This window comes from Theropithecus gelada, chromosome X (genome assembly GCF_003255815.1).
Source record: "Theropithecus gelada isolate Dixy chromosome X, Tgel_1.0, whole genome shotgun sequence".
Lineage (NCBI taxonomy): Eukaryota > Metazoa > Chordata > Mammalia > Primates > Cercopithecidae > Theropithecus > Theropithecus gelada.
This window is the reverse complement of record NC_037689.1, coordinates 101,814,193-101,825,998: the sequence shown is the minus strand read 5'-3', so window position 1 is coordinate 101,825,998 and position 11,806 is coordinate 101,814,193. Positions and strand designations below refer to the sequence as shown.

At 44.0% G+C, this 11,806-nt stretch overlaps 1 protein-coding gene across 1 annotated transcript; it reads right to left on the bottom strand.

Annotated features, from left to right (window-relative positions):
• Positions 1 to 7,136: 7,136 nt before the first annotated feature.
• On the bottom strand, positions 7,137 to 8,091 carry LOC112616502 (histone H2B type W-T-like). The gene is made up of 2 exons (XM_025373482.1): positions 7,601 to 8,091; positions 7,137 to 7,173 (listed from the first exon to the last, which is right to left on the bottom strand). The coding sequence occupies exons 1-2, from the start codon at positions 8,089 to 8,091 to the stop codon at positions 7,137 to 7,139; spliced, it is 528 nt and encodes a 175-aa protein (XP_025229267.1).
• Positions 8,092 to 11,806: the final 3,715 nt, after the last annotated feature.

Below are 11,806 nucleotides of genomic sequence, written 5' to 3'. Positions count from 1 at the left end.
ATTTTCCTCTAGGATTTTTATGGTATTAGGTCTAACATTTAAGTCTCTAATCCATCTTGAATTAATTTTCGTATAAGGAGTAAGGAAAGGATCCAGTTTCAGCTTTCTACTTATGGCTAGCCAATTTTCCCAGCACCATTTATTAAATAGGGAATCCTTTCCCCATTTCTTGTTTCTCTCAGGTTTGTCAAAGATCAGATGGCTGTAGATGTGTGGTATTATTTCTGAGGACTCTGTTCTGTTCCATTGGTCTATATCTCTGTTTTGGTACCAGTACCATGCTGTTTTGGTTACTGTAGCCTTGTAGTATAGTTTGAAGTCAGGTAGCATGATGCGTCCAGCTTTGTTCTTTTGACTTAGGATTGTCTTGGAGATGCGGGCTCTTTTTTGGTTCCATATGAACTTTAAAGTAGTTTTTTCCAATTCTGTGAAGAAACTCATTGGTAGCTTGATGGGGATGGCATTGAATCTATAAATTACCTTGGGCAGTATGGCCATTTTCATGATATTGATTCTTCCTATCCATGAGCATGGTATGTTCTTCCATTTGTTTGTGTCCTCTTTTATTTCACTGAGCAGTGGTTTGTAGTTCTCCTTGAAGAGGTCCTTTACATCCCTTGTAAGTTGGATTCCTAGGTATTTTATTCTCTTTGAAGCAATTGTGAATGGAAGTTCATTCCTGATTTGGCTCTCTGTTTGTCTGTTACTGGTGTATAAGAATGCTTGTGATTTTTGCACATTAATTTTGTATCCTGAGACTTTGCTGAAGTTGCTTATCAGCTTAAGGAGATTTTGGGCTGAGACAATGGGGTTTTCTAAATATACAATCATGTCATCTGCAAACAGGGACAATTTGACTTCTTCTTTTCCTAACTGAATACCCCTGATTTCTTTCTCTTGCCTAATTGCCCTAGCCAGAACTTCCAACACTATGTTGAATAGGAGTGGTGAGAGAGGGCATCCCTGTCTTGTGCCAGTTTTCAAAGGGAATTTTTCCAGTTTTTGCCCATTCAGTATGATATTGGCTGTGGGTTTGTCATAAATAGCTCTTATTATTTTGAGGTACGTTCCATCAATACCGAATTTATTGAGCGTTTTTAGCATGAAAGGCTGTTGAATTTTGTCAAAAGCCTTTTCTGCATCTATTGAGATAATCATGTGGTTCTTGTCTTTGGTTCTGTTTATATGCTGGATTATNAATAGGATTCAGATAGGGAGATGGTGGGCAGGGGCAAGAAGGTTCCATGGCAGTGAGGGGGAATCGTTTGCCACAAATCCCTGAATGGGTAGTGCTGCAAGACAGGAGCACTGTAAAGTTGCTCCCCAGCAACTTCCCTTCAGGACTCAGGGCAACATTATCTCTACCACTTCACTAACATGTGGCTCAGGAGGGAAAAGTCGTCCTCCCTTATCTCACTGTCAGCCCGAAGCAAACAGATGGGGCCAAGGTAGCCAGGAGAACGTGTTCATACAGCTGTCTGGCACTGGATCCCACCCCCACCACCTGTGATTGCCCAAGGGCATGAATCTTGGAATTGGGACCAGGTACCGCCGACATTCATTGGTTGCTGACTATGCGTCTGGCACCCCGTCTGCATCATCACCCTGGATCTTCACAACCACTTTCTAGACCCGTATTCCACAGAGGAGGAAACTGAGGCTCAGAGAGGTCAAGCCACTTGCCCAAGGCAGTACAGCCAGTAAGAGGCACAGCTGGGGTCTGAGCCCAGGTCTCCTCTGACTCCCAAACCCGTGCCCTCAGTGACTCTTGCTGTCAAGTCCGATCCCACTAGCTCACATGAGTCCTAAGACCCGAACAGATGCTCTCACGGTGTTATGTTTCTTTCCCATGTTAATACAGCCTAGCCACAACAGTTGTCTCCAAGAAACAAAAGCACCAGAACTTCAAAGAGAAGAAATGATGAAAAAGATGCTATTAAAAGTAAATCAATCTCATTGCCCACCAACCTTTGTGTTCCAAACCCCAAGGGATGTTCTTATTCTGTCCCCAGATCTTTCCCCTAGAAAGGGGGCCACACATCCTGATATTGCCTATTGTCCCAGACCAGTGATTCGTAGTGTCCCATTCACCCCAAAAGCTGCCCCCACATTTATTTGACAAGAAATTATGTGCTCACCCTATCTACGAAAAAGCAAAGAAGCCTTACACATCAGGTCTTTGGCAACCCTGACAAAACATGCTGAGTGAGGATCCGCAGCTCTCCCAAGAGAGACTGGGCTTCTGGAGGAAGAAATAAGGAATAAACAGACTAAGAATATGATTTGCAGTGGATTCCTAGTACAACCCAGTTTGTTTGGAGTTGGAGTGGTCGCAGAACAGGAGTGGAAGAATGTGTGGAATGCAGAGCTCGCCCTAGTTGAGAGTGGGCAGGGTAGAGCACTTGCTCTGAGGCAGGTGAGGGTTTGGTGCATGTCAACAGACACCCACTGTGATTGCCAAGCAACGGGACCATCGAATCGCCTCTGAGGCTGGGAGGCTTGCTGATAGCCTCCCTGCATGGCAATTCATTCACTCAGATGTGGAGATGGTGGCCCATGACGTCAGCCATGCAGTGACTACAAAAGGCCCTCCTGCCAGTGGTCAACCGTCATTGTCTGTTCCTCACATCCACTGGCAGTTGCCTCTGAGATGGCTGAGCCTTCCTCTGAGAGGATCTCGGGCGAAGGCCTGAGCACCAAGGAGCCCAAAGCTACTGAAGCCACTATGGCCCACAAGCAGAAGACAAGCAGTTGATATTTCTGAGTTTTGACCTTTTCTTGTTAGTTTTGTTTTCTGTAAAGTAAAGGTACCTTTTCAGTTAAGTTTCACCAAGATTATGACACAACCAAGGATGCATGAGTTGTGTCTAAAGAGGTGGAAAGTCGATTTCACAAGGTCCAGAACAATCCCACACCCCAGAGACAGCTCAAAGAGAAAAGAAAGTTTTGCTAGCCTTTAACAGGATACAACCCACATATTTGTCCTACCAAATTTTCCGGGGTATTAGATTCTCAACTATATCCACACGAAGGCCAAAGGGCCTCATGTACCCCCATCGCAAATGAAGGAAGACAGGACATCAAAACCAATCAAGGAAGGTAAAAGGGTCAATAAGAAATAGATACTCCTCAAAGGTCACACCAATATCCAACCAGGAGAGGCTTGTTTCCTGAAAAGTAATCCAACCCACGACGCTGAGGCAAAAGTGCAGAATTTGAACTCAAAGGGCCCAGGGTGGAGTGGCCTTTGTTATTATGCCCACAAGGGGCAGTTTGAGCAGACACAGGAGGTTATCTTTGTTTTGTTCAGATGTTTTGCTCTTCAGTTTTGTCAAGCCAAGTTTTAAGGCTAGCTGTCACACCAGGATGTGTCTTTTTATATATTTAATCTTTTTATCAATTGGTTAGAATAAGAAATCCATAAAGTCCTTTTAATATAATTAAGCAGGTTAATTTAGAGGATCAATCTATTGGCCATTGACAATTAGAATTCTCAATAGTGTACTGAAGTTCAATAGAGACAGGATGCCATACCCTCTTCAGAAAAGAAGTAATCTCAAACATTACCCCTGTTGCCACAAATAGGCTAAGATAACAAATGACTCATGGGATTGCAGTTTGCCAACACACGCTAGCTAGACCAGTGGTCCTCAACCTTCCTGGCACCAGTGACTGGTTTCGAGGAAGACAGTTTTTCCACCATTAGCTAAAGAAGTGACGCATGAGGCTCACAGATCAAATCAACCATCTCTGCAGATGTTAGGAATTGAGACATGGGAGATATGGGTATTCAAGAATGATCAGTAGACAACTTATTTTCTGATGGCCTGGACTCATGTGAATTCCATGGGAAGCCAACAATTTTAAACGGAGCTCACCTCATGAGTTCCAGCATTTGTCTCACCTCCTCGGTTTCAGAGGGATGGGCTGAGCCCAGGCTAGGGGGAGAGCCCATGCCCCGCTGCCCAGGGCTTAGGGTGTGAAGCTTTTACACCATTGCGCCTGAAGGACAGAGCACTGAGCCCAAGTAGAATATTTTCCATCCTTAGAATCTAACGGAATTTGCCCCCACTATGTTTTAAAGGTGCCTAGGGCCGATGAACTCAAGTAGTTTTTCAGATTTCCTGCTTTTGGTATGATAAGCCCTATCTGGAACCAGTCCCACAACTGCCTTTGAGAAGCAGATAACTTGTCTGATTCACAGGTGCAGTAGTGGAGAGAATTCCTGCCTCAGCATGAGTCATGCCTGGAGACTCACCCATTCCAGATATAGAAGATTATCAGGTATGATAATGGAGAATTGATGTTGGAGTGAGTTAAGACGTTCGGGATATTGTGATGAAATGAATGTATTTTCTATGTGAGGACATTAATTTGTGCCACGGGGTGGATGCAGAAGATGTACTAGTATGGATGGAGTTGTGTCTCCCTAAAATTCACAGATAGAAGTCCTGGCCCCCAGAGTTTTAGAATGTGACCTTACTTGGAGAGAGTCTCTACAGAGGTCCTGTGATTAAAGTGAAGTTATGAGGGTTGACCCTACCCAACAGGATTGGTCTCCTTACAGATAGGTGACAATTGGTATCCAGAACTGTGAGATAAAAAATAAATAGTGTTCAAGTCAGCCAGTCTCTGGAATAATTTTGCAGAGGCCCTAGAAAACTAATGGAAGACACCTCTATCAACAGCATTAAAAGCATACGACCCATAGAAGAACCAAAGAAGCACACCCATCTAATCACAGGTTTCCCCTTCAACTCCCATTGAACATCCCTAGACAACTAACCCTTACTACTTCAGACCGGGAAACCTGATCACACTTTGGGCTGTGGTTCCTCGGCTGCAGGTGCCTCACTGTCTGACACGGATCCGAGTGGAGCTTGTGCTGCTCCATCGGACAACATTCCCTCATCCCCATGATGCACAGAGGCCAGGCATGAAGGTCTCCAAAAACAAAATATTCTAGCCTGAAGAAGAGAAGAATCAGGTAAATCTAAACAAGTGGGATTCCATTTCTAGGGGGCCTAGAATAGGTATTGTTCCTTAAACTTTTTGATGTAGTTTTCTCTGTACTGTGTTTAGGTCCTTGCTTATGTTTTCAAATGAACTCCATGGTACAGGGAATGCTGATGAAAAGATTGGTTGGATTATGTTTGTCCTATTCATCCTACTTTCCATACATTGATACTTCTTATTTGTTTTTTAAGTCGCAAAGCTGTTTCCCCTACTTTGTGTTTTCAGTAAGCCACAGCTTGACATCACGATTGCTCACTAGGTTCCCCTTCCCCACAATCACCCCCTGAAATGCTGTATCACATGTGTGAGCTTCCTCTGCCGACCTTCACATCAATCCACCCCTTTCCTCTTTCTTCCTATAATTCACCAGCGTCAGTCCCCTTGAACTCTCACTCTTCACTTCCCACAGTCCAATCAGAGTTCATTGTTAACCCTGTTTTACTAATGCTCCTCTTTCATTTCTGAATTTACCAATGGAAAACACACACTCCAGGGTAAAATATCACAGTGGATATAGTTTCTGAAAAAGACATGTCAAATTACTCTGTAGACATGCAATGATAACTTTAGAGATTTATTTGTATGTCCCATTTGACAGAAACAATGGCGATTTAAAGCAAAACAATTAGCATAATGATAAATAAGTCACTGAGTGAGATGTGGTGTTTTGGACCAGGTACACAGCTTTGTCTCTGGAAAGGAACAGGGTTCTGCCAAGGGTCTTTGGTTTTCAAAGTGTTGCTCCAGATATGTAGGACCCCCTGGCGGCATCGTCCATAGGGATTTAGTTGCAGCTGATTTCGTGGGGATTTTTCTTCATCTCCTTGTGTATTGAGCATTTCTCTCCAACTATTGTCATAACATTTTCCTAATATTCTGCAAAAACAGAAAGTAACAAATCCCAGTGAGGGGACTTCTTGGCTCTACATGCTTTCTCTATGGACCCCAAGTGGAGCTCTGGAGGTGACCTTCCCCCACTTCCCATCTACACTATTCAGGGAATCTCTGGCTACTATCCTGCCCTGCACCCATTTCCCTCTTGACCAAAAGGTGCTCTGTCAATGATGGAATAATCTATGTGGCTATGTGTTGTGCCCTCTGGGGTAGTTCTTTCCCACTTCTGATGGGCTCAAGAAAATTTTGATTTCTGTCATTTATCCAGCTTTCATTTCACGGTTTGACTGAGAGTGCCACCCTTTACTGGTTTCTACACATAAAGGAGAAGGGTTGTTTATGTGATGTTTCAAAATTCACGAGAAACATTTGACAAAAATGGCCACATGTCGAGCTTCAAGGCACAACATAATAAATTCCTGTGAGTTACAATCCCAGAGTATGTTCTCTTGTTGAAATCCTTGGCAGCTATAAATCAATTGAAAAGAAAAGCAATGGGAAAGTCAGCAGCTACTTTGAAATTCAACAATACACTTCTAGGAAAAAGTGCTAAGAGTACAAAGACTTGGGACCCAGAAGAAAGCACAATGAAAGGTAACCTATATTAACATTAACATGAATATTAATATGCAGATCTCTTGAGGAAATAAGCATTATCTGACTTCTCATAAAGGCTGAGCATGCTCTGCAAAACCTGATGCTAGGGGCAAGAAACATATCCTACTCCTGCCTTTGGATTCATATCCTTAAATGACCATGATTACAAACACTGAAAACAAAAACATCAGGTAAAGAATCACAATCCTGTCCCTCCAATAACCAGGCTGCATATCAGTGCAAGGCTATTGTGGGTTCAGCCTGGGTCACTCCCCCTACATTGGGACAGTGACTGTTGCTCTTGTACTGCGAGTCACTCATTGGCTGCACCACTGAACACTAGGGCATGAGCCGTTTCCGTGGACACACCCTAGGCCTACTGACACAAACCTGGAAGTAACAAAGGTTTCTGTTTAAAAAGAAATGAAAAGATTATCCTCAGGTCAAAAAAAGATTCTGCAATAGTGATTTCAGAATCGAGAAAGCTGGAAAATGAATGGACTCTTGAAAATTTTATTTAGCTGTATGTACACTTTAACTGGGCCTCATTTTCTTATTTACATGGATTCGTGACAGGAGAGGTGTTGAAAACGTTTAGGAGGGTTACCTTGCTTCTTGCATCACTGTATTCACTTTCTCTGCTGCTGTATGGCATATAGTGAAGTTCTGGAAAATTCCACCATCCAGTCACAGGAGAATGAGAGAGAAAAAGGTGAAGATCAGTGCAATAATAATATCACCATAAAGATAACCTAGAAACATAAGTAATAAAAATAACCGTTTTGGAAACTGAGGAAATGAATGAAACACGATCACGGAAACACCCACTATTTTTCCTTGGAGCAAATTGCACTATAGATATATTAGAGTTGGCAATGTTTAGTACTGCGGGAAAAATGCTCGAAAAATTGCAGGATGCCACACGTCACATGCCTCCCAAGTCGAAAGGGCACCAGCCACCCCAACCTCCAGTGGGATTCCCTCCTTGGCGAGCCACTGGTCTTTTGGGCCACGTTCAGTGGCTCTACCAAGTCCCTTTGGGTTCCCGTGGTGCTCGGGCACTCCTGAGGGAGCACACTTGCTCCTGGTGTACCTGAGGACAGCCTTCGTGCCTTTGGACTCGGCAAGCTTGCCCATCTCCCCCGGCAGCAGCAGGCGCACAGCGGTCCGGATCTCCCAGGCGGTGATGGTCTGGCGCTTGGTGGAGCGGGCCAGGCGACCAGCCTCGGTGGCGATGCGGTCCAGTATGTCATGAACCAAAGAATCCATGACACTCACGGCCTCCCGGGAAAGGCTGAGGCCCTGGTGAACCTGCTTCAGCACCCGGCGGAAATAGGTGGCGAAGCTGTCCCCGCGGCAGTTGGCGTGGGACCTGCGGGGCCCACGTCGCCCTCGCTTCCTCTGCTTGCTCTGCTTCTGGGCCGTGGTGGAGTTGGCCTCTTTGGGCTCCTGGGTGATCAGCTGTTCCTCAGAGATAATCTCAGAGGAAGGTCCAGCCATGGCGGAGACAGCGGCCATTAGATGACACGAACAGACAATGGCGGTTGTGGAACGGGGAAGCGGGGACACTTGGGTATGCAGCATGGCTCCACATCATGGGCCAGTTCCACGTCTGATTGGATGAAACCTACCTGCCTTGAAGGTGACTGGATGGTCCCGTTGATTCGCGTCTCATCAACCAATCACAGTGGGCGTCTGCGGGCTTAAGCGCCCCTTGTGGCCTAACTCGGAGAAAGCTACACAGACAGATGCCCCACAGGGCAAAAGCACATCCGCCCTTCTCAGCTAATCCATGTCACACCGTGAGCACTTTGAAGGGTGTCACTGAAAACTCCCAAAGTTTAGCAATTTCAGCTCATGATCCTTGAGGAGAGACAGACGTCCTGAGCCCATGTCCATTATACCACAGGAATGATTGTGGCCACGTGTGGAACAATTCTCACCATCTCAGAATCTACTGTTATCCTGGGCTAAGCCACCCTGGCTTGAGCAGGAACTCCCTGACATGGCCGCCGAGGGCTCCTGGGCATCCAAGGAACTGGCAGTCTGGCTCCTGGCTTCAGTTCTGATCAACATCTTCCGTGAATCAAGAGAACGAGAAATAGCCATAACACAGCCTCCAAGCAGACAATAGAAACAGAAAGGTACTTTTATTAAAAACATATGACAACACTCAACATTGACCAGGTTTTAAAAAAAATAAAGAAAAGGAAAACAAAACAACCACCACAAATCACAACTCAGAAGCTGGAAATGGCTAATAAGTTCAAGAGATATTGGGTTAAAAAATATCACCTTAAATCTCCTAGGAAACCCCTGAGGGAGAGAAAGGGATTCCAAAAATGAAAATTATGTGCAAGTTAGATAGATAGCTTTCAAAGTCTCTGATAATATATGTAAAGACATTCCTTAAATGCATTTAAGTAACATTAAGTTGCAGGAATGGAACAAAAAAGATTCTTAAAAAATAATGAAGAAATAAAGGTCATCAATGAACTGTCATTTCAAAGGTCAGGCTTTCAAGTGTATTTCCTGTCATATATTTAACAAACAACTTGTTCTATTCCAAACAAATCGGCTCACGATTAAGAAGGACAAAAAGCCTCATTTTTGTTATTAGATAACATCATATATGGTAAACTCCTTGACTGAAGTCTAGTCAACGATTTCTAAACAGTCCCCTTTACAAACGGTGATTTTATAAATCTACTTATTATTATTATTATTATTATACTTTAAGTTCTAGGGTACATGTGCATAACGTGCAGGTTTGTTACATATGTATACTTGTGCCATGTTGCTGTGCTGCACCCATCAACGCGTCATTTACATCAGGTATAACTCCCAATGCAATCCCTCCCCCCGCCCCCCTCCCCATGATAGGCCCCGGTGTGTGATGTTCCCCTTCCCGAGTCCAAGTGATCTCATTGTTCAGTTCCCACCTATGAGTGAGAACATGCGGTGTTTGGTTTTCTGTTCTTGTGATAGTTTGCTAAGAATGATGGTTTCCAGCTGCATCCATGTCCCTACAAAGGACACAAACTCATCCTTTTTTATGGCTGCATAGTATTCCATGGTGTATATGTGCCACATTTTCTTAATCCAGTCTGTCACTGATGGACATTTGGGTTGATTCCAAGTCTCTGCTATTGTGAATAGTGCCGCAATAAACATACGTGTGCATGTGTCTTTAGAGCAGCATGATTTATAATCCTCTGGGTATATACCCAGTAATGGGATGGCTGGGTCATATGGTACATCTAGTTCTAGATCCTTGAGGAATCGCCATACTGTTTTCCATAATGGTTGAACTAGTTTACAGTCCCACCAACAGTGTAAAAGTGTTCCTATTTCTCCACATCCCCTCCAGCACCTGCTGTTTCCTGACTTTTTAATGATCGCCATTCTAACTGGTGTGAGATGGTATCTCATTGTGGTTTTGATTTGCATTTCTCTGATGGCCAGTGATGATGAGCATTTTTTCATGTGTCTGTTGGCTGTATGAATGTCTTCTTTTGAGAAATGTCTGTTCATATCCTTTGCCCACTTTTTGATGGGGTTGTTTGTTTTTTTTTTCTTGTAAATTTGTTTGAGTTCTTTGTAGGTTCTGGATATTAGCCCTTTGTCAGATGAGTAGATTGCAAAAATTTTCTCCCATTCTGTAGGTTAGCAAGCCAATCTGTCTTTTAGTTCGGTACAACGCACGAGAGACCTGTCCACAACAGTCTCTCTATTCATATCAGTAAGTCAACATGTTATTTTTCTTCAAACAAACAAACAAAAAAGCAAACAAACAACAGAGAAAGAGCCACATCATTTTTCTTCACAATCTGCAAGGTTAAACATCCCAGGGAGGCTCTCACTGGTTCGTTTCTGGGTCACCTTCCCACAATTTCAGCCATGGCTGGTGTTAGCTCAAGGGCTGGAAAGCCTTTATTGCCTGAGCCAGTGGTGGCTGTGGCATAGCTGCTCTCACCGATGCTCCCATCATCCACGTGATACAAAAGTATAATATATAGTTCTTATTTTGTTTCTTTAATTATTTATTTTTATTTTTGAGACAGAGTCTCACTCTGTCTCCCAGGCTGGAGTGCATTGGTGCTATCTCAGCTCACTGCCACCTCCGCCTCCCGGGTTCAAGAGATTCTCCTGCCTCAGGCTCCCCAGTAGCTAAGACTACCGGGATGCGCCACCACAGCTGGCTAATTTTTGCACTTTTATTGGAGACAGAGTTTTATCATATTAGCCGCGCTGGCCTTGAACTCCTGGCCTAAAGTGATCCATCTACCTCGGCCTTCCAAATTGCTGAGATTACAGGCATCAGCCACGGCACCCTGCCTGTTTCCTTAATTTTTAATACAGTCATAATCTTTATTGCATCAGGCTGTTTTCTGTTTTATTTTAAGTTCAGTGGTACATGTCCAGAATGTACAGGTTTTTTTGACAGGTAAACGTTTGTCATGGGGCTTTGCTGTGGCGGTTATTTCATCACCCAGGCATTAAGTCTGGTAACCATTAGTTATTTTTCCTGATCCTCTCCCTCCTCCCACTCTCCACCCTCCAATAGGCCCCAGTGTGTGTTGTTCCCCTCTATATGTCCATGTGTTCTCATCATTCAGCTCCCACTTGTAAGTGGAAACATGCTCTATTTGGTCTTTTGCTTGTATTAGTCTGTTCTCACGCTGCTATGAAGAAATAGCCGAGGCTGGGTTATTTATAATGAAAGAGTTTTAATTGACTCACAGTTCACAGGGCTGGGGTCCTCATAAAACTTACAGTTATGGTGGAAGGAAATGTAAACGCGTCCTTCTTCTTGTGATGGCAGGAAGAAGAAGCGCAGAGCGAAGCGGGAAGCCCCTTCTAAAACCATCAGATCCTGTGAGGACGCACTCACTATCATGAGAACAGCATGGGGGAAAGCACCCCCACGATTCAATCACCTCCATCTGGTCCCACCCTTAACATGGGGGGAGTATAGGGATTACAATTCAAGGTGAGATTTGGGTGGGGGACACAGAGCCAAACGGTGTCATGTTCTTGCATTAGTGTGCTAAGGATAATGGCCTCCAGCTCCATCCAAGTCCTTGCAAAGGACATGATGTTGTTCTATTTTATGGAGGCATAGTATTCCACAGTGTATATGTACTATAGTTTCTTTATCCAGCCTATCACTGATGGGCATTTGGGTTGATTTCATGTCCTTGCTATTGTGAATAGTGCTGCAATGAGTATACACATGCACGCGTCTGTATAATAGAATGATTACTATTCCTTTGTGTATATGCCCAGTAATGGCATT

Excerpts from the sequence above, each read along its gene's own strand:
- LOC112616502 (XM_025373482.1), bottom strand. The coding sequence starts at position 8,091 with ATGCTGCATACCCAAGTGTCCCCGCTTCCCCGTTCCACAACCGCCATT. Across the intron at positions 7,174-7,600 it reads GGCACGAAGGCTGTCCTCAG|AACTTCACTATATGCCATAC; the intron begins GTACACCAGGAG and ends GGAATTTTCCAG.